Source organism: Armigeres subalbatus, chromosome 2 (genome assembly GCF_024139115.2).
Source record: "Armigeres subalbatus isolate Guangzhou_Male chromosome 2, GZ_Asu_2, whole genome shotgun sequence".
In the NCBI taxonomy this organism is placed as follows: Eukaryota; Metazoa; Arthropoda; class Insecta; order Diptera; family Culicidae; genus Armigeres; species Armigeres subalbatus.
Window position 1 is genome coordinate 102,400,811 of NC_085140.1, and position 21,548 is coordinate 102,422,358.

General features: G+C 40.9%; 2 protein-coding genes across 2 annotated transcripts in view; both read left to right on the forward strand.

Moving 5' to 3' along the window:
- LOC134210545 (serine/threonine-protein phosphatase 4 regulatory subunit 1-like) overlaps positions 1 to 21,548 on the forward strand; it is a 659,316-nt gene that overhangs the window by 379,382 nt on the left and 258,386 nt on the right. The window lies entirely within an intron of this gene.
- Positions 1 to 21,548, forward strand: part of LOC134215168 (uncharacterized) — a 47,291-nt gene that overhangs the window by 5,273 nt on the left and 20,470 nt on the right. Inside the window, exon 2 of the mRNA XM_062694410.1 lies at positions 7,135 to 8,205. Within this exon, the coding sequence (XP_062550394.1) occupies positions 7,280 to 8,205 (926 nt within the window). The 5' untranslated portion in view covers positions 7,135 to 7,279. The remainder of the gene's footprint in view (positions 1 to 7,134; positions 8,206 to 21,548) is intronic.

Sequence of the window (21,548 nt, forward strand, 5' to 3'; positions counted from 1 at the left end):
ATTTTAGAGAAGGCATTATCAGCTCCTTTCGACTTATACCGAGCAGATGCATCCATTTAAAGAAGGCGTTACCCTTGTCTTTGCCTTATACTGGGCAGACGCCTTCTTTTAAAGAAGGCATTATCAACTCCTTTCGCCTTATACCGAACAAATGCATCCATTTAAAGGAGGCGTAACCCCTCCCTTCGCCTTATACCGGGAAGACGTGTTCTTTGAAAGAAAACATTAGCAACTCCTTTCGCCTTATAACGAGCGGTAGATACGGTGGGATTTCAGGTTTTGAAACCCTCACCCGAGTCGAACTCGTACCCGATGGGTTCGGGTTTGAAAAATTAGTACAATATCGGGTTCGGGTCGGGTACGAGTTTAAGAAATAAAATACTGAATATTATTTTATTCAATTTTGTTAATTGCGGGAGTTGTTACATTTTACATTTTTTTCGATTTAAAAAGAACCAGAAAATATCTAGTTTGAATTTTGCGGATAAAACTTTAGTGCGGAATCAAATAATTAAATTATGTCGGGTTCGGGTTAAGTACGGGTTTACGAATACAAAAATTCTCGGGTACAGGTCGGTTTCGGGTTTAACAAAAAAAAATATTCCGGGTTCGGGTCGGGTCCGGGTTTGAAGGAAACTTACAAATTGGGTTCGGGTTTGCAAAATGTGAAACCCGACCATTTCTAGGGCAGACGTATCCATTCAAAGTATACATAACCTTTCCCTTTGCTTTATACCGGTCAGATGCGTTAATTCATATAAGGGACTAGCTCATTTCTTTTCTTTATACCGAGCAATCGTGTCCATTTCAAGAAGGCATTGTTTTCTCACTTTGTGTTATACCGACCGGATGCGGTCATTCAAAGAAATAATTACCATCTTTCATTATTTAAATCACAAACCAAAAGAATTTAGCCCGGATTGCATGTAATTAGGCAGAAATCGATACATATTTCAATGATAATTATTCTGAGTTCCGCGGAATGACTTTCGGTGAAAAGGTACATTCCGCGAAATGTCCTTCGGAAAAAAGGTGCGTTCCGCGAAATGTGTTTATGAGAGTTCCGCGAAATGTCGTACCGCGAAAAATAATTCCGCGAAATGGTTTTCGGCGAAATAGTATACAACCAATTAAGGATTTATAAGGGGCAATTGAAATTTTGAAAACTACTTCTACACATTCTGGGAGGCCTTTCTTAGCCGTGCGGGAAGATGCGTGGCTGCCAAGCAAGACTATGCAGAAGGAGGCTGTGTTCAACTTCTGGCCCGGTCTAGGAAATTCATCGAAAAAAAAAGTTAAGGTATAAAAGCTTTAACGTGTTAATCTCGTGATATACGAATGCAAAAAAATGGTAACTTGGCTTAGAAACCTTGCCAGTAATAAGATGCGGTAAGATGCGGTTGACCTCCCGGAAGGCTATGATCTAGGGTGAACCTTCGTTTATCAACAGTTCCAGGTTGGGCAGTTTCACCTCTAGTGATGCGCAGGGGTCGGGATAGAAGCGGAAGTGTTTCCCAAATTCATATCTGACGCTGGCATGGACGATGATGACATTGCATCAGTTGAGTTGCGTAGGTATCTAGAGGCTTGGGAGGTATCTAGAAGGGTACGGTTGTAGACGGGACTATCTTGGGTGATCGATCCTGGATGATCTCTAGGCCCGTAGACAGACATGGATGATAAAAAGATTGGATTGGATTTGGTGAAATGCTGGCAGTGCCAGTGGTAAGACTTATTACTCGGGTTGGAGTGCCCGAGGAACTTAGGACGCTGGATCTGATGGTTGATATCCCCGTAATTCCCGGAAAGCGGGCGAATGGACTTACTTCCCGAAATAGAGAGCTCGAGGTACCTAAAGCATCCCATTCTCACAACGTCCGCACTAACTGCTCGGTAGTCGGTAGTGACTTATGCCCCCCGTCGTCCGTCGGCGAAGAACAAAGCGTCTCGATCACACCTGACTGGAATCGCTTGCTTCCCATACATTATGCCTATCGTCCGTTATGCCTAACGTACTTATGGCTAACGCGGACCCTAACGAATCAACCACGATTTCCATGATGTCCCTAGCCACGGTATCAACCCAATTATGTCCTCCGAGTATTTGTCTTTCATTTGCGTCTAAAATTCAGGCATATGTGTTGCTGTAAGATCGACAAATTGTCCTGGAATTGAGATTAAAAGGTATACCGAATCAATTACAACTACCATGATACCTCGAGCAACTATATCAGCCCAAATATATTCACCAAGTATATGTCGTCCACTTGCGTCTCAAATATAGGCATATGAGATATTGTAAGAATTCCTGAATGTCCTGGAGTTTGAATCAAATGGTTTATCGAATCAGCCACGACTACCCCATGATGTCTCTAGCGATGATATCAGCTTAAATATGCTATCTCAAAATCCAGGAACATGAGATGTTGTAAGATATCCAAATTGTCCTGAAGCTTGAATCAAATGGTCTATCGAATCAACCACGGCTTCCATGATCTATTCAGCCACGTTGTCAAGCCAGTTATGCCCTCTAAGTATATATGGTTCACTTGCAACCGTGTCTAGACGCATGAGGTCTTTCGCGATCTTTGAACTGTCCTGGAGTTTGAATCAAATAATCTACCGAATCAACCATTACTTCCTCGATGTATCCAGCAGCAATCAATTCAATCAAAGGTTCATCGCCTTATTTTGATTATTAACCACTAGGATGCCAACGGAATGCATGGGAAAAATGACCATCGAATTGACTTAAAAATTTTATAAAATGTGTTAATCTGGTGTTATCCCGAAAAAAAAATCATTGATGACGTTATTTAATTCGATTTTTCATGTCAAATGTCTTAGAAATGCATAATTAACTTTTTGGGACTTTTTGGATTTTTTTTCTCAAAAAGTCATTTTTTTTCAATTTTTTCCCCGAGCGGGGATGATTTTTTTATATTTATTAAGGAGACTTTCAGCCCTAGGCTGGCTCGTCTCCAAAGAGTGGGGTGATAATTTAGTATTGTCTGGCATCTACACACAAAATATACAAGATAACATAATTGCGTTTATACCATTCCTGTGGACATAGCAGAAGAAAATTTTATTTAATCTCCAGAACAATTTGAAGATCTTATGTCAGGATCACATGTCAGGATTAAGATGCAAGTGAAAGACATATATGAACCGTTTGTTTGAGAAACTGCATATGTAACATTTTTGGCCAAAATAAGATTTTTATATATTCTGAATCCTCGTCCAAAAATACGTGTTCTGGCAAAAAATACGAAAAAAAAAATTGTTCAGGAATGTATGAAATTCTTTTCGTTTGTTTGAGAAACTACATATGTCCACGTACTTTGAAGAGCAATTCTGTAGTACTCCTTACATTTTTTGCACTGAAAGTGCACCAGGGTGTTGAGTTTTGTCAAAAACTATTGATCTGTATCGAAGAAATCGAAAGATTTGGTGCAAATTTGTTCAAAAACAGTTTTTGGTTGTTTTCTCGAAATAGTGTAAAATGGACTTATGCAGTTTCTCAAACAAATGATTCATATGTTCCACAGTTATTAACTCCGAGGTTTCTAAACCAAGTTACCAGTTTTGCATTCGTATATCATGAGGCTAACACGATGATACTTTTATGCCCAGGGACGTCGGAACAATTACCAAACCGGTATTTGCCTTGATCGGCACAAGGAATCGAAACCAGCCACTTTCAGTATGGTCTTGCTTTGCAGCGGCTTCCGAGCCTCTTGGAAGTAAGCTTCTGCGCTTCGTGAAACCTCTTGAAGAGAGGCTTCAGAGCCTTTTGAAAGGAAGCTTCTTCCGAGTTTCTTGAAAGGACGTTTCCGAGCCTCTTGGAAGGGCGTTTCCGAGCCTCTTGAAAGGAGGCTTCCAAGCTTCTAGAAAGGAGGCTTCCGAGTATCTTGAAAGGGGTTTACAAGGCTCTTGAAATGAGGCCTCCGAGCCTTTGAACAGAGGCTTCCAGCCTCTTGAAAGGAGGTTTCCAAGCCTTTTGTAAATAGGTTTCCGAGTCTCTTGGAAGGAGGCTTCCAAGCCTCTTGGAAGGAGGCCTCCAAGCCTCTTGAAAGGAGGCTTCCGAGCCTCTTGAAAAGATACTTCCGAGCCTATTGAAAAAAGGCTTCCTAGCTACTTGAAAGGAGGCTTTCGAGCCTCTAGAAAGGAGGCTTTCAAGACTTTTGATAGGAGGCTTCCGAAACGCTAAAAAAGAGGCTTCCGAACATCTTGGAAGTAGGCTTCCGATCCTCTTGAAAGAAGGCCTCCAAGCATCTATAAAGGAGGCTTCCAGAGCCTCTAGAAAAGAGGCTTCCAAGCCTCTACAAAGAGGCTTCTAAGCCTCTAGAAAGAAGACTTCCAACCCTCTAAAAAGGAGGCTTCCAAACCTTTAAAAAAACCCACTTGTCATAAGACGAAATAATACAATCCCATTTTGATAAGAAAATTATTTTGAGCTTTGTTGGAATGTTTTCACCTGTCATAAGACGAGTTTAAACAATCCCATTGAATTCCACCACTTAATTGTATCTTGACAGATACGTATTTCGACCTCAACAGTAAGGCCGTCTTCAGTGTCTCGTACTTGACTCGACTTGTTTAAACTCGTCTTATGACAGGTGACAATCCCATTGAATTCCACCACTTAATTGTATCTTGACAGATACGTATTTCGACCTCAAATACGTATCTGTCAAGATACAATTAAGTGGTGGAATTCAATGGGATTGTATTAACTCGTCTTATGACAAGTGAAGACATTCCACTAAAAAGCTCAAAATAATTTTCTCTTCAAAAAAAGATTTTCAATCGTCTTTAAAGGAGGCTTCCAAGCCTCTTGAAAAGAGCCTTCCGAGCCTTTTAAAAATAGGCTTCCGAGCCTCTTGATAAGAGGCTTTCGTGCTTCTTGATAGGAGGCTTCCAAGTCTTTTGAATGGATGCTTCCAAGCCTCTAGAAAGAAGCCGTCCGAGTATCTTGAAAGGAGGCTTCCGAGCCTCTTGGAAGGAGGTTTCCGAGCCTCTTGAAAGAGGCTTCCGAGCCTTTTCAAAATAGGCTTCCGAGCCTCTTGGAAGAAGGCTTCCGAACTTCTTGAAAGGAGGCCTCCAAGCTTCTATAAAGAAGTCTTCCATGCCTTAAAAAAGAAGGCTTCCAAGCCTCCCTAACGTCTTAAGAGGAGGCTTCTGGGACTTTTGATATTTTATCAACGAAGCTACTGAGCTTTTTGGAAAAAAGCCTTCATATATCCCAAACAGAGGTTTACATACCTCTAGATTCTAGATTTTTGTCACTAAACTTTTTGTACTTTAGAACTTTTGTTGCAACGCCTTTCATACACTATGCTGGTTGTAGTAGGCAGATTTTGATCTACTGATCGCCATGCATATTATGTACAATACAAAGTTTTGGAAAAATACATATTTATGAAATCTGTATCAATAAGTTTTATTGGAATTGTAATACATGTATACCAGATAATACCATGTACCCCAGGTTGAGAACCGCTACATAGAACGTCATGAACACGGTGAAGTTAGGAATAAAGAAATATAAGCTATATTGGTAGCGGATTGTACTGTTTCAAGATAAGATTTTTATTCAGACGTATCGGTAGAGTTACCGCAATGTGCAATAAACTATCTTTAATCTTCTTTGGGCGTCCTGGGCCATCCAAACTATCTTTGAGTTCAGGACTTAAAATCTACAGCTGCAAAAAAAAACGTTTTTTCGTTGCTCAAAGTTTATTTGAGTATTCAACCGTGTTCATTTCGTTTGATAGAAGGGGATAAAAGCACCACAAGATAGTTCTGAGATATTCTGGGTACTCCAAATTGTCCTTGAGTTCGGGACTTGAGATCTACAGCTTGGTAGAAGCTTTTTTTGGTACTCGAAGCTTCAATATGCATTCAATCATATCCAATACTTCTCCTGGGAGATCAATGGATATCGTAACATTTTCTGATTAATCCAAACTATCCTTGAGTTCGGGATTTGTGATCTACAGCCACGAGAAAATCTTTTTGTCTATACTCAAAGCATCTCAATATGCATTTTATTGTATCCATTATGCATTCTGGGAAATCCACGGATGTCGTAAGATAGTTTTGAGATAGTCTTGGTCATCCAAACTGTCCTTGAATTCGGGACTTAAGATCTACAGCTGTGAAAGTAGCTCTTCCCTCACTCAAAGATTCTTATACAACGAAATTATTACACTAACAAGTTCGTATTCTAAGTCGGGGTGCCAATGCACACAGAGCCCACTAGGTGGATTATCCTTCTGATTTCGAGCTTTCGCACACACAGCTGATAATGCAATACCATCCTGAACCGACACAGTCCCACTACCGTTGGCTGCTTGTTACAGATCCATCCCTTGTCGAAATTACTAACCTTACACACAATCGCGCGCATACACACGCACACGTACACCCACCCGTCATACAATTGTGCCACATTCTGTCACATTTTCATTACACACCATCATCATCGTGCGTACCACCCACCGCACCGACCGACCGACCCACCGACAAAAGAAGCGGATCCAGGATCGATAATTTCCCGTTTATTAACCCCCACCAACCAGTTGAAGTTGGTTCCTTTTGCTCTCACTCTCTCTCGGGGTTTTCACTCTCCCGCGGCGAACAATTTCGCGTACCTTCCATTTGAATCCGGCTGCCACTATATCGGTGGTGGTTTGTGTGTGAAATAATTTTCTCGTTTTTCCTTTTTTCAGCGAGAGAACTTTTCATCTTTTGCACACAAAAAAAAAAGCACCACAGGAGACAAGCGCACTCCGGTTTTCTGCGCTGGGTGGACAGTTTTTCCATTACTATTTTTCTGTTGGGTTTTGAGACGTTTAGGGATAAACGGATGCTCTTCGATGTCGCGACTTCAAATGAGTTTGATTGGTCCTTGAAACCAATTGCGTTGGGGTTTGTTGTTTTGACACTTCATTTATGGTGGATTTATCTTGGTATTATAGGAAATTTCCATCAAGCTTGTCGAAATCTATCAAATGTTTCATTCTTCAATGATTCTTAATAACGATTAAATTTATTTTATAGTTAATTTATTTGTTTGTAATTCAACATAGTTTTATTGATTTTTTTTGCCTTGCTATTTTGTTATAGAAGCCCGTCGCAAATTTAATTTTCAGCAGCTCTCAACACAATGCAAATCAAATTTTGATTCTGGAAAACTTAACTAAAAAACTATAGTAAAAACTACCCTAAAGACTGATTACAAGTGAAACTAAAGTGTGATACCTAGATTAAAATGACTAGCAACCAGCCAATAATTCGACACCAGCTGTTGCTGGAAGACAACACCCGAAACGAGGACGACGAACCGCTGGATTCCGAGCTGAACGACAATGCCTATGCGGAGATCATGTCATCGATTCTGGCATCGACTCGACGGGCATCGGAAATCGATCGGTGCAACAAACTTAACCGCGTCAACACCAACAAAACCTTGGACTACAAGTTCGATCGCTTGATCTCCGAAGTCAGCGATCTGCGCACTGCCATCGAAGAGAAAATCGACATCATAAATCAAAAAATCAAACAAACAAACCGCCTATTCCAAGCCAGTCAAGACTACGAGAAACGGTCGGCCAAAACGTGCGAACTGGTTCTGATGGGGATCCCCTTCCGCCGTGGGGAGAATCTCCGGGAGTACTTCCTGAAGATCAGTAGGGCGCTGGGTTTCCGCGATCACGAGATCCCACTGGTCTACATCAGGCGACTGCCGAGCAGTCCGATAAAGAGTAGCACCAAACTGCGAGTCCCGCACTACAGTCACTCCATACTGGACAATTTGAAGGTTCGTCCCAATGCAGCGAAACCTCCGATCCATCCGTCGACGGCGAAAACTCCGAACGAGTCCATCATCGTGGTCCAGTTCGTGTTCCGCAACGCCCGGTACGAGTTCTATCGGCGTTATCTGGACCACAAGGCACTGTGCCTGCGGGACATAGGGATCGACAGTGGTTCGAGGATTTTTCTCAACGAGAACCTAACCCGGTCGAATCTGGGACTGAAACAGGAAGCGATGAAGATGAAGCGCAGCGGAAAGTTAAAGAATGTGTTCACCGTCAATGGGCAGATCTACGTGAAGCGGTCGACCGAACACCGGCCGGAACTGGTAACCAGCACCGTGGACCTGCTGCTGTTGGACGATGGCAAGATGAAAAGAAACAAGTATGATGATTGTTTTATTACTTTTAAAATTCATCTAATTAATTGATAAAACTTCAAAACTTTGAAAAGGTAGTGACGTCTTTGTTCTCATCAAATGCTCTAAATGTATGAATTAACAAATTTTAGTTGTGCTTGGCATTCTGCCGATCGGCCGCTTACAAGATCCCTAAAAAAAACTGCTAACGAACCAATACGATTCCGTTGTTTGATTGCCCTGATTTGCGTCAAATATATCAATTGACGTCGTCTTCCACGTTTCTCACCCCAAGGTTCGTAACAGTAATGATCTTTCTATTTAATAAACAACATAGCCTAATCGTCTTCAGTCGACGCGACGACACGGCCGAACTCCAAACGGGCTGATACGGTTTGGTTAGAATTTTCCCACGGCTATAAAGTTGATAATATATTATCATTTGCAGCGCCTTGTCTTGGAGTCTCGTTTTTTTATGCCTTTGAAATATGAATATTTTTTGGGCTTTTGTCGAACGACCGACCGACCGATCCGCCGCTGGCTGCACAGTACTGGTTGGTATGAAGCATTGGCGCTCTCGCTGCTGGATACCGAACGGTTGTATTTTACGATTTTGTCGCCTCTTTATCACTTTTTATCGGCGTTTTTCTTCAGGTTGTGCGCGCTCTAAACTCCCTTGCTGGTACACCGACTGGGAAACGCGTTTGATTATTTCTTTCTGGATTTCATAAATCATGGATTTAGGATAACGGCGGATGTTTACTTCAATCGTCTTCGGTACTTATTTTCGTCATGGCTTAAAAAGCAACTAACGCCGAATAGAAATGATAAACACTCGCAATACTAGTTTCAGATCTGATCCGTTCATAATCAATAGGCGTAAACGAAAGTAAACAAGTAGTAAACAATGATTCATAAGTCGATTCGTCCAATCTGACGGCACTACAACGCAAATCAACACCACGAACAGGTAGCAGAAGCCTCTTCCTACCTGCTTGTGGGGATGGTTTGCGTGTTAGTGCTCTCAGATTGGAGAAAGCAACATCGTTTGAATCTTGGTTAACAAAATCTCATACGTCCTTTTGAATAAGTACCCAAGAATTGTGGAATTCCTAGGTCAGTTGTTCATTGAAATTTATATTTTTATAGTTTAGAGACATTCGATTGCTATTATTGCTACCGGTCACGTAATTATACTTTTTGTAGATTTAATTCGGATTTTAAGCACTCGTAGCAGTATTAAGTCATATAATACCTTCAGATATTCTTGGTTGTATATTCGTTATTCTAAAAAAAAAATTGTAGAATCGTAGTCCTAGAATTAATTGGAAGAATATTATTCTTTTTGGAATTAAAGGTTAAGTTTTTTTTGGGAATTCATAAATTCCCTTTGTTATAACACATTTTTTACGCAGCTCAGTAGTTTTCTGTCTAAACTTCAGACTTTAATTTATACTAGTCGACCCGACAGACGTTGTCCTGCATAGTAGGCAAAAATGCGCGTTGTGAACTGCCCATGCGAAGCTCCTATACGATTCTAATTTTCTTATTTCACGATTTCTTCAACCTAATTTGCAATTTTTGCATAAGAAATATCATATAAACCCGTCGGGTAAACGATAACAAACGTAACTGCTGAAGAAATGAAGAAAATCCATCCAGCCGTTTTCGAGTTATGCGGATACGAGCACAGACCATTTCATTTTTATTATATAGAAAAGATTATAGAGTTTTAGCACTTCCTCAGCAAACGTGCTGGGAATTTTCACATACCCCGGGCAATCTAAATGTCAAAGGGGATTATGCTCTGTAGTGGTTCAGGAATCTTCTAACGATGCTGCAAGTTCCAAGGACCATAGTCTTTTGGAGATTATGGAGGTTATGAGATAGTTCCAGCTCTCCTAAAGATCTCAGAAGAAATTTCGGGACGATTCCGGTTGCTGAGATAACAACCACATTTGCTTCAACTCCTCCGCCAAGTCGTGGTACATCATTATCTTGGTGGAGAATGTTGTTTGGACATTATGGTCTAGCGGCACAGCAATGTCGATGAGGGTTACCCGCTTCATCCTTTTGTCGTAGACCACAATATTGGGCCAATTGGCACGAATGAGGACATCCGTAATCATCTCGTGATCCCAGTACAGCTTCACGAAACTAAACCGGGACAGGCACATATTTGTAGTAGCCGACAAACTGGTTAACCAAGTTGTGGTTTAAAGCAAGCTGTTGGTGCACAATCTTGGCTACTTCGTTATGACGACCGAGATAGGCTGAATCAGCTAAGGCTGAACACCCGGACACGATATGTTCGATCGTCTCTCCTACTGAATTGCACTTCCTGCAGCGGTCCTCCGCGTTTTCGTGCCAGTGGCGTAGCCAGAAAATTGGTCTGGGGGGGGGTTTTCTGAACATTTTTTTTTAGAAAAAAAAAATTTCTTCCAAAAATTTTGTCTCTGCGGGGGGTTTTATGCCCAAAACCACCCCCGTGGCTACGCCACTGTTTCGTGCAATATATAGTGCCGATAATTCTTCGTTGCAATTACCCGGTCCTGGATGGCTACCATGAATCCTTCTTTTTCTGAGAAGAGTTCACCCCGCACCAGCCACGTATTCGACGCCGCCGCCGTCGATATATTCCAGCTCCAGTTGATGGGGGTGCGTCCCATGCAACTCCTCTGCTTCTACGATGCGATCATCTCGTCGACAGTTTTGATGTCGCAATCCAGCTGATAGTCCTCCTGCGCCAGATGCAGGGCACTGAATCCGTGGTCAGCTTCACACACAGCGCGATAGATTTCGTGGCGGTTCTGGCTTTCCACGAAGTATCTTCGCATCATAGTGTTTGTATACCGGTGACGCCTCTTCCTCCTACTGTACGTGGCAGGGTGACTCTCTTAATGAACGATTTTGGATGGCATGCGATGCTTAGTGAACGCCACTCATACTGCTCGTTCTAACGCCTCCAAGTCAGTCTTGGTCCACTTCACCACCCCGAAACTGTATGTCAACAAGGGCACAGCAAACGTGTTTATCACCTTCACCTTGTTGCCGGCCGACAAGAGGCTCTTCAAAATACCGTTGACACGATGCAAGAACTTTTCATGCAGCTCTTTCTTGATCATCGTATGACGAGTTCCTTCCAGTTGCAGGAAACCTAGGAACTTGTACGTTATGTCTTCAACCATGTTTCAAATCTCCTCCTGTTCGTTGACGCGGAAACTGTCTGCATCCACCAGATGATCCCGGTGTAGATGTATGGATCGACAATTATCGATACCAAACTCCATCCGGATGTCGTTGCTGAATACCGTTACAAGCCGCAGAAATGGGTGCAGCTTCTCCACAGATTCCGCAAACAGCTTCAAGTCGTCCATAAAGAAGGTGTGGGTAATGTTTGTACTCCTTTCCCCACTCTTCAAATGATAGCCATAGTTGTGTTGGTTGAGTGCTCTACTAAGAGGGTTCATGGCAAGGCAAAACCATAGAGGACTAAAGGTATCGCCTTGGAATATGCCCCTCCTGATGCTGAGAGTCCTGAACCGTAACACCTTTTCTCCATCGGTAATGTGTAGGGATGTGCTCCACATCCCCATAGCGTGCTGCATTAGCCTGATGACGTTACCGTCTATCTTATACAACTGCAGTACCTTAAGGAGGTACGACTTAGGTACTGAGTCGTATGCCTTTTTATAGTCGATATACGCCATGTTCAGGTTTCTTTGCTTATGGATGGCCTGCCCAACAACGACTCCATCAATGATGACCTGATCACTGCAGCCAGTTGCGTCGACAACCTTTTTGTTCCTCGGTCATTAGGTTCTTGACGTCGCAATGGTTCTGCACCCTCCTCGCTATTACCGATGACAGCACTTTGTACAGACTCGAAAGGCACGATAAAGGCAATAAGATCTGTACTTGGCTGGGTTCAAAGTGTTCCGATCCTTCGGCAAAATATAAGTGACACCGCTAGTGATGAATTCTGGTAGCTGCCCGGAGTTATCTAGTACCGTAATGAAGCATTCCGCCATCTGCCCGTGGACCCTTTGTGAGTTTTTTATACCAGAAATTATGCACAAAATCGGGTTCTGGTGCAGCCCAGTTCCTGGTATACCGGGTAGCCTCACGTATGTCTTGGGCGGTCACGTTGATAGCGGTTTGTCTCCAATTCCACCACAATATCGCACTTCTTCGGCCATCCACACCCCATCGCCGTTGTGTATGACGGTGTTCTCCCATAGATAGGACCAAAACTGCATAACGTCTCCAATCTCCGGAAGGCCCTCGCCAAAGTCGGCTTCGTCGTTTCGGATGTGGTTGTAGAACTCCCTTTCGTTGATGTTGAACATTCGATTTTGCTCCTTCCTCTTCGAACATTCTTCATAACTTTGCATTCGTTTAGCAAGAGCACTCAACCGCTGTACATGGGTGTCGAGGATCTCAGTTATGTTCGCCTCGGTGAGATCACGGAGTTCTGTGGGTTTCACAATTTCAGCAACATTCCTAACTAACCTCGTTGATCGATTCCCCTACTTGTACTGTGTTAATCGACCAATCTTTGACCGCAGTGTGGCGATGCGGGTCTCTAGACGTCGCATCCACGCGGATTTTTGTACTTTGGGGCGTGCGCGTCCATCACTCTCACCTTGCGGGCGCGTTCGCAATCCCAACGTCCTTACAGCAGCCACTGCAGCCGAATACACGATAAACTGCAGCTCCTCAAGGTTCTCCACGGTTTCCAAGTACTGTGGCAAAATATCCTGGTTAAGGATGCCTACTACACTCGTCAACCGATAGGGGTACTGCAACTTTGGTATCCGGTGTCGGGTCATGGGGTCTGTCCCACGGAACTGTGTAACTGCTTTGCCCATATGATTGGCTAGTTCGTCCTTCAATTGCTGTCGTTGCAGTTCCACTGTTGGTCCTGGAGCGGCGGGTGCAATCGAATCGCGACGGTTACTTGCGATTGATGCATCCAACCCAACAAAATTCCTTCTTGACGTATCGCTCGATCTTGCCTCCTCCTCCTCTCCTAGTTCCCTCTGCACTTCCCGCTTGATGTACTCTACGTCTTCTGAAGTCAGCATATTATGTGACATAATAGCTCTCTGGCGTGTGTACAACTTGTTCTGGTTAAGCTGGGGTGCAAACCGAAGGAACCTCTCATTGAACATCTCCAGCATCGCCGGTCTGCCGGACATATCCGTCTCCATCCTGGTGCAAACGTAGTAGCAACGGATCACGTACTGATTCACCTCCCTTGTCCAAATGATCCGTTGCCGTCGGGGGCCGGCTAACGTGAGTGATTGACGTCGATCAATCACAGCAACATCAGCAGGTGCAGCATTGCCTTGGTGATTTCTTCTGCTGCCGTCAGGGAATCAATATTCGAGCAACGCCTAACCATATACTCTTTGTCATCAACAGAGTTTGTTACTGACAAACGCACTTCGCAACAAGCCTTTCATCAGAACCCCGAACACAATATCACAAGAATCATTTCCATTGCATGCTCTAATATTTCCGAAAATACGATGCTATTTTCGTAATCAGAGTTAGATTCTCGAACATTTCCATAATAGCAGAAACTTCTTCTTCTTCTTCTTATTATTGGCATTACATCCTCACACTGGGACAGAGCCGCCTCGCAGCTTTAGTCTTCATTAAGCACTTCCACAGTTATTAACTGCGAGGTTTCTAAGCCAGGTTACCATTTTTGCATTCGTATATCATGAGGCTAACACGATGATACTTTAATGCCCAGGGAAGTCGAGACAATTTCCAATCCGAAAATTGCCTAGACCGGCACCGGGAATCGAACCCAGCCACCCTCAGCATGGTCTTGCTTTGTAGCCCGCATCTTACCGCACGGCTAAGGAGGGCCCCTAATAGCAGGAACTACGATAGCATAAAACCGAAATTTGCTGTAAAGATAATGCAAAATAACGGTATGAAAAGTAAGCAACAAAATTGTCTTTTTTTTGTTTCCAACAAAAAAATTCGGATCTTTGTCATTATTATCTTCGACAAAAGCAAAGCTTTGTCGTTGATTCTCTTTTGTCGCTTGTTTCGCAAGCGCATCCAAGAAAAATTTGGGTCTCTGGCTGCCCTTTCTGTTTTGCCTTGTCGGCACGGGCTGAGCCCGTTGACTAGAGCAGAGGTTCCCAAACTTTTGGATATGCGACCCACCTAGCAGAATCCTATATTGCTTGCGACCCACCAGGTACCAAATGCATTGATTTTTTGAAATTAGATAAAAATGAGTTCGATTGGACTAATTATAATAAATTGCTTTATACCCCATCATTGTATTTGTCAAAAATTCGTCAAATTTTTGGATTGGATGGAATTTGAATTGAATTTGGGTTGGATTTGGATTGGATTTGAAATTTATTCAGATTAGATTAGATTTGAATTAGATTTGGATTGGATTTGAATTAGATTTGGATTGGATTTGAATTAGATTTGGATTTGAATCAAAATAGATTTGGATTTGATTTAGATCGGATTCGAATTGGCTTAGGATTGGTTTTGGATTGGGTTCGGGGCTTACATTTGGATTGAATAGGACTTCTTTCTACTTCTTTCTAAAAAAAACTTCTTTCTACTTGCCCAAATATCGTATAACAAAAAAAGGCGGTTAACCTCGTCAAGTTTGTTATTCTTTAATCATCCAATCATTAGTTAGATCCTAAATCAAAATATGGAATAGATTTGGTCGGGGTTCAGCCGCACCAAGCGGCTTTTTGACTGACTTGTAATATTTTGTTCGCACAAGAAACACGGGAATCATTTCATATCAACTCATTGGTATATTTGATGTATGATATCCTCAGTTATGAGATTGGGGGATATTCGATACGATTTGCGATTAATTAAATCCGCTAAACAAAAGTTTGGACAGAAAAATGGGTGATTTTTTGTTGGCGCTTGGTGTGTTTTGGCAGAACCCCGACCATTTGTGGGACAAAATAATAACAAAATTATGAATTGAGATTTGTCTTTCGCGACCCACCACTGAACAGCCCACGACCCCCTGGGGGTCGCGACCCACAGTTTGGGAACCTCTGGACTAGAGGGTTACTGTTGCACCTCTCCTTCCTATAGCCGCTGGCCGCTCACTCTGTCCCCCGTCCCAGAACCAGCTCCAATAGGGGTTCCCTCCTCGGGCAATCGCGTGGGTGGTATTCTTCTTGAGCGTAACTCCATATATGGGTATGCCGTCATTCCCGGAATCTACGGGTTCTGTAAAGTTATTTAATTCTTCACAGTGCTAAATAGCTACGTTCAAGCGCTAGTGCTCGCTCGAGAGTGGTTTTTCATGGACGCCCACGGTATTTCACATGAGCTCCCACCTACAATTATTATTAGTGATTCTACTGCAAAGCCAGCCTATGGTTGAAAGTCTCTATTAATTAAATATAAAAAACGAGCAATGTTTTAAACATAACCGCGAGTAGACGCAGGATTCGTATAAACGAAACGTATTCATATTTAACTTTTTAATTAAAAAATGACAAAAATACGAAACAAGTCTAGGAGCAGTAACCAATAACCATACTAAAATAGAGGAGGTACTGCTTATACGTCAATGAAAAATTATTTAATGTTTTGGCTCCAAACTCCTAGTCTAAGTCAATTTCAATAATATAATTTCTCGGAAAATGAAAACTAAAGTATAAAATGTTATTCTGAAAATTATTTTTAGCGGACTTTTGTAATGTAATACGGCGAAATTTTCTAATCTAAAATAAATATCATCCCGGTATGATGTGGATTATGAAACCAATCACTTTCTCTGGATGAGCATACCAAATCTCTCTAGGATAATTTTATTATTCTTCGTCCATTACCGCTGCCATCGCATCCTCAGTCACCATCCGCCTTTACCCGTGAACTACGAACGATGCAATGGGCGATTGCATCGACCGCAACCGACACCAGTGCAGCCGATTATTAACACATAATAACAAAAAAAATGCGTCCTCTTCTTTCATGCATATTCGCAGACCCACCGGCAGCTCTCCCGTTGACAACTGCATGCTGTATAAGCGAGAAAAAAAATTACGCTGGCAAAAAGCACGTCAGTACGCGCTGCTGTCACAAACTGTAATGCCTCGCACACGGTAGGCACTGCTTCTTTTATACACATAGAAACTTTTGTGGTGGACCCAAAAGTTCATGACTCACAGCATTCTGATGTCCGTGTTAGGAATGCACGGGATAGGTAACATATGAAGTTTTTGGTGGCTTTGACAAGAATTGAAATTAAGTGATGAACTTCATACATGAAAAATCACGTTAATAAAGAAATTAAAAAAAAAAAGAATTGAAATTATCAATAGCTTATCGTTAATAATTTTAAGTTTCAATGAAATTGGCAAATTGCTGGAGAGTGTCCAATTAGTCTTCACAATACATCGAAAGCTAAAACCGTTAGTAACGTTGGAAATCTTCCCTTTCAACTCTCGATTTCCCAAAATTTAAATGACACCCAGTATAGTAAAGAAAGACGTAAATCCTACGTCTAAACAATACGAAATTTTCAAAACGACTTTTCTTCTTTTCTAAACAAAGATTCGAACGCCGATTTGACGAATCTGATGGCACTCTCACGCAAATCAGCACCACCAACAGGTAGCAGAAACCTTCACCTACGTGTTGATGGTGTTGGATAACGTAGCATCACAAAGTTATTCACAAAATGTTTTAGATGATTTGAATGGATATGAAATCCTGTCCACAGGTTAGACAACATATTTTTTTTTTCAACCCGAAATATTCACCATAGTTTGAGAAACGCTGTATTCAAGAAAAAATACTATATTGATATATGGAAATGAACTGGGTGTTTAAAAAAAATCAACCGAGGGGTCCCGAACAACTTTTTTTTTCATTTCCGAATGTAACTTACATTCTATTCTAATACCAGCTGCCAACCACGAGTCACTCACGAGTTAACTCTTCCATCATTTTTTTAACCATTCTTCATTAAACAATTGCAATAAATTAATATTATTTATGTTAATTTATTTTAAACCTAATTTCAAAGGCTCAAATGCAGAGAAGCATAACAGAGCCGAAATTATTAAATGCAACATTTAAGTAAACATTATTGCTTCTAAAGGGTTAAACCCACTAGTGTTTTTAATAGCGACTTCGCCTATGATCAATTTAGGTTCATTTTTGTCTTTATTGTATACTAAGTATACGTAAAGGCTATATGAACACTCCAGAACCAAACTTTTGATAGAAGGCTCGGAGACCCATTGTGTTATATGCTAATCGACTCAGCTCGACGAATTGAGGTGATGTCTGTTTGTGTGTATGTATGTATGTGTGTATGTGTACAAAATTTTGTAGACACACTTTTTTAGAACATGGCATTGGCCAAATTACTCGCAACAAGTTCCATTCGACTGAGAATCCTATCCCATTGGTTGCTATTGAAAATTGGCCAAATTGGACTATGGGATCAAAAGTTATGGCCAAAATACTATTTTCTATGCGCAAAACGCGCTAAAAAGCACTATCTCATATTTTTGTATTTTTTTTTTTTTGCACGAGAAAGGCACCAACACCGCTAGGTGGATTAATCAGGGTTTTTGGTATACTTTTACATTTAAATGTAAATTAGCAAAATTCGTAAAAATTAGTCCTGATATATGAGTATTTACAATTTGATGGTTTGAGCTCGCAAAACGAGGGGATTCCGTCATTCAAGACATAACGGTTTCTGAAAACCTAATGATTTTCATATTATTATCGAACCATTTTTACCTACCTGTGAAAAATTGTGCTGGAGGTTCGATATTTTCTCGGCATTCCTATGTGGTTTTGTGAAGATATTTTTGTTTTTGAAAGTGAGGAAAACATTTGTTCTATATAGTTTTAACAAATATTAGCGGAGCTTAACCCTTCCGTTACCAACCCGAAACGAAAATAAAAATCTTTTTGGCTTTTAAAAGTTTTTATCGCAACTTTCACCAAAAGAAGCGGAATTTATTCAAGTTTTTTGAGATTTATGGAATTTTCAGGATTGGCCACTCGGTTCCGGAGTTATTCCGGACTTAAAATGGGTGTTAGCTTTTGGCCATTTCTCAGAACGACTACTTCGGAAATGATTATTTTAGATATTTTGATTGGAAACGGCGCATAAACTATACCAAATATGATCAGGAATTTGATCGATCCAGAATATGGCCTGTATTCCGGATTCAGGACGTTCCGTTCCGAATCTTTTACGAGGTCACTTCACGGAAATAGGCGAATACCATCATGCGACACATTAAACTTCATGATTTCAAAAGTTTAGGCATTCTTTAACAGTTTTGTACTTCCTGGGGGGGAATGCTTATCTAATCTTCCGGTTAATGTCATCATATAGTGCATATACTCCACCTGTATATATACTATTGTGATGCATCACCAGGGCTACAATGTGCAAGTATTACCTGGCAATCTAACTGTATTGATTGTCTGCCTTTTCAGGATTCCCAATAAGATTCCGTTAAAATATCACAAATGATGGTAATTGTTTGTGAAAAGGGAAAGAAAAGTGCAGTGGGTACCGGCCAAGTTCCCCCTGGCGGTGCTAAAATGATAAGCGAGAACAATGCCTAATTTCATTTAAATCTTTTAGTATCATTAGTGATTAGCACACGTTATTATTTTATGTGGGGGGCAAGCATGGAACATATTTTTCAACGCGGGTGTCAGGCGGCTGACCCATGCTCGACCAAAATAGTAAAATTTAGCTAGAATATTTTAATTTTGTTTGATTGTTTTTATTTTGTTTTATTTTTTGCCAAATGATTAGGAGCTTATTTTCAGCATCACATAACGCAAGAGAGGGTAAAAAAAAGTTTGTTTTTGGAGCGATCATATAGCCTTTACCGTATAGAAAACCCCAAACAAGTGACGCGCTCGCGAGTGATTGTGGTATTTATTTATTTATTCATTGATCTATTTATTTATTGATTTATTTATTTATTTTATTTTATTTGTCCGGTGACGTGTTTTATTGAAATTGAAGTGAATCATTGAAATTTGAGTGAAACGTTTGATGGAATGGAGAAAAGAGAAGAGTCATGTTCTTTGTGAAATGCAACATATTTATACAACGCAAAAGGAAGTACTATTTCTATTACTATGTGTGATATATGTTTAGGTAGATCAGCGCGAGATGAATATTTTCTGGTGGTGGTGCATTTAGGCCGTTTACGTCACAGAGCTATTGAATTTTATATCAGAAATCGCGAAAATACTTGAAATAAAACTTTGTAAAATGTTTAGTATAATTATCTTTAAAAGGCATGGTTTGATTTTTGTATTCGATGAACCTAGAAGAATCGTTTGGCTCACTAAGCAGAAAGTACAAATTTGGTAAATTTAGATTTGTTCAACGGATAGTTGTTGATAGATTGAGGTTAAGAAATCGTCTGTAAATTATTTAAAGAATAAACTGTAAATAAAATCGATATTAGCATACTCTTTCTACAGCCGGCTGGCAAGAGTTTAAATAAAAACAGGTTAACAACATAGTCTGTGGGTCGAATTGCCAGCTTGAGGCAAACCTCCATGACCTACCTTACCCTACCAAACCACCAACTCCGAAGAACTTATGAGGGCGTCGCCAAGTCGGGGGCCTCTCGTTAAGTAAGTTCTACATCAAAATTTTCCTTTCCTATCCCTAGTTACGGTAAAGATGGGCGTGGCCGGGAGTAGTAATCCTCATGCTTATGCCATTTTTATCTTAGATTGGAATCAAGGGTAACTCCCCACCTTGATTTCCGATAGCAATATGGATAAGGATTCCATAAGAAACATGAGTATCACTAGTGTCCAATCTACGAAATATACCGTAACAACGCTAACGCTATAACAGTTTTGTACTTCCTGGACCGTATTTGAACCAATTGGAACCGGTAAACGGAATTTCCTAAGATGTACCTATTAACTGGTACTCGGTAAATCCGCTAACTGGTTCCAATTGACTCAATTATGGTCCAGGAAATACAAAACTATCATAGAATGCCATAACTTTTAAAATCATGAAATTTGATGCGTCTTTGATGGATTTTACTTACTTCTCAAGATTTTCCAAAACATACTTTTGAATCGGTACTCGATAAATCGGTTCAAGTATGGCCCAAGAAGTACAAAACTACCAAAGATTGTTATGGTATGAAATCATGAAGTTTAATGTGCTACATGATGGGTTTTATTTAATTCCCAAGGTTTATCTTTGAACCGGTACTTCTTATCTGTCTACCGGTTTCAATCGGTTCAAATACGGTCCAAGAAATACTCAACTACCATAGAAAAATAAAGTTTGATGTACCGCATGATGGTATTCGCCTATTTCCGCGAAGTGACCCTGTAACAGGTTCCGGCGGATCGTCCGGAATCCGGAATACAGGCCATATTTTGGACCGATTAAATTCCTGATCATGTTTGGCGAAGTATGCGTTCTAAGAAATGCCCAAAAGCTAACTCCTATTTCAAATTCGAAATAACTCCGGAACCGAGTGGCCAATTCTAAAAATTCATAAAGCTCCTAAAACTAGAATAAGTTAAAAGACAAAAACAAATTAAATCCAAAAAGATTTTTTTTTGCAATTCCTGATCATAATATCTAGTTTACAGTTCGTCTTTAAGTGATAAAACGGCCTACTTTTCCATACCAACGAAATGGGTGCTTTAATGAACATTATGCAACTCAAATGGGTTGCATAATATTCATTATAACACTTATTTGGGTGCTATAATGACAAACCAACATAAGAACACAAGCGTGCGCGCTTGTCATCATCAGATTCTAGCTGTTTCGAAATCACAGCATCTTTTACCGCAATGAATTTCTGCATGGAATCGTGTAACTCGGTGTTCCTTACACTTTAGACGGCGTAAATGTGAAGTTGCTCGATTGAGTCTTAACTGGTAGAGTTTTTCCCGTACACACCATCCTAATCTTGTTTTGTGCGGCTACTAGGTCGCTGTTACCGCCTTCTCGGTGAGGGAACGACTTCGATAATTCTCCTTAGTTCAGGGTTTGAACTGGAAGTCCTAGTTCTCGCACTGTCCGCACATCATTCAGCAGATACTTTTCCTCTTTTCCAGCCCCCGATATTTTCACGCTGATTCGCCGCGTTTCTAACCTTTTTCAAAAGAGCGTTTATCAAAATCTCCGGTCTTCCATATAACTTGTACAGCGTATCCATCATCTTTTTCTATATTTCTCATGTTCTAGCAATCGCTAGAACTGGAAATGGACTTCCATACCGTTTCCATTTCCATACTATACATTCAACTTGACTATTCTAGTAGAAACTGCTAGAATTGGAAATGAACAAAAAAGCTCGTTTCC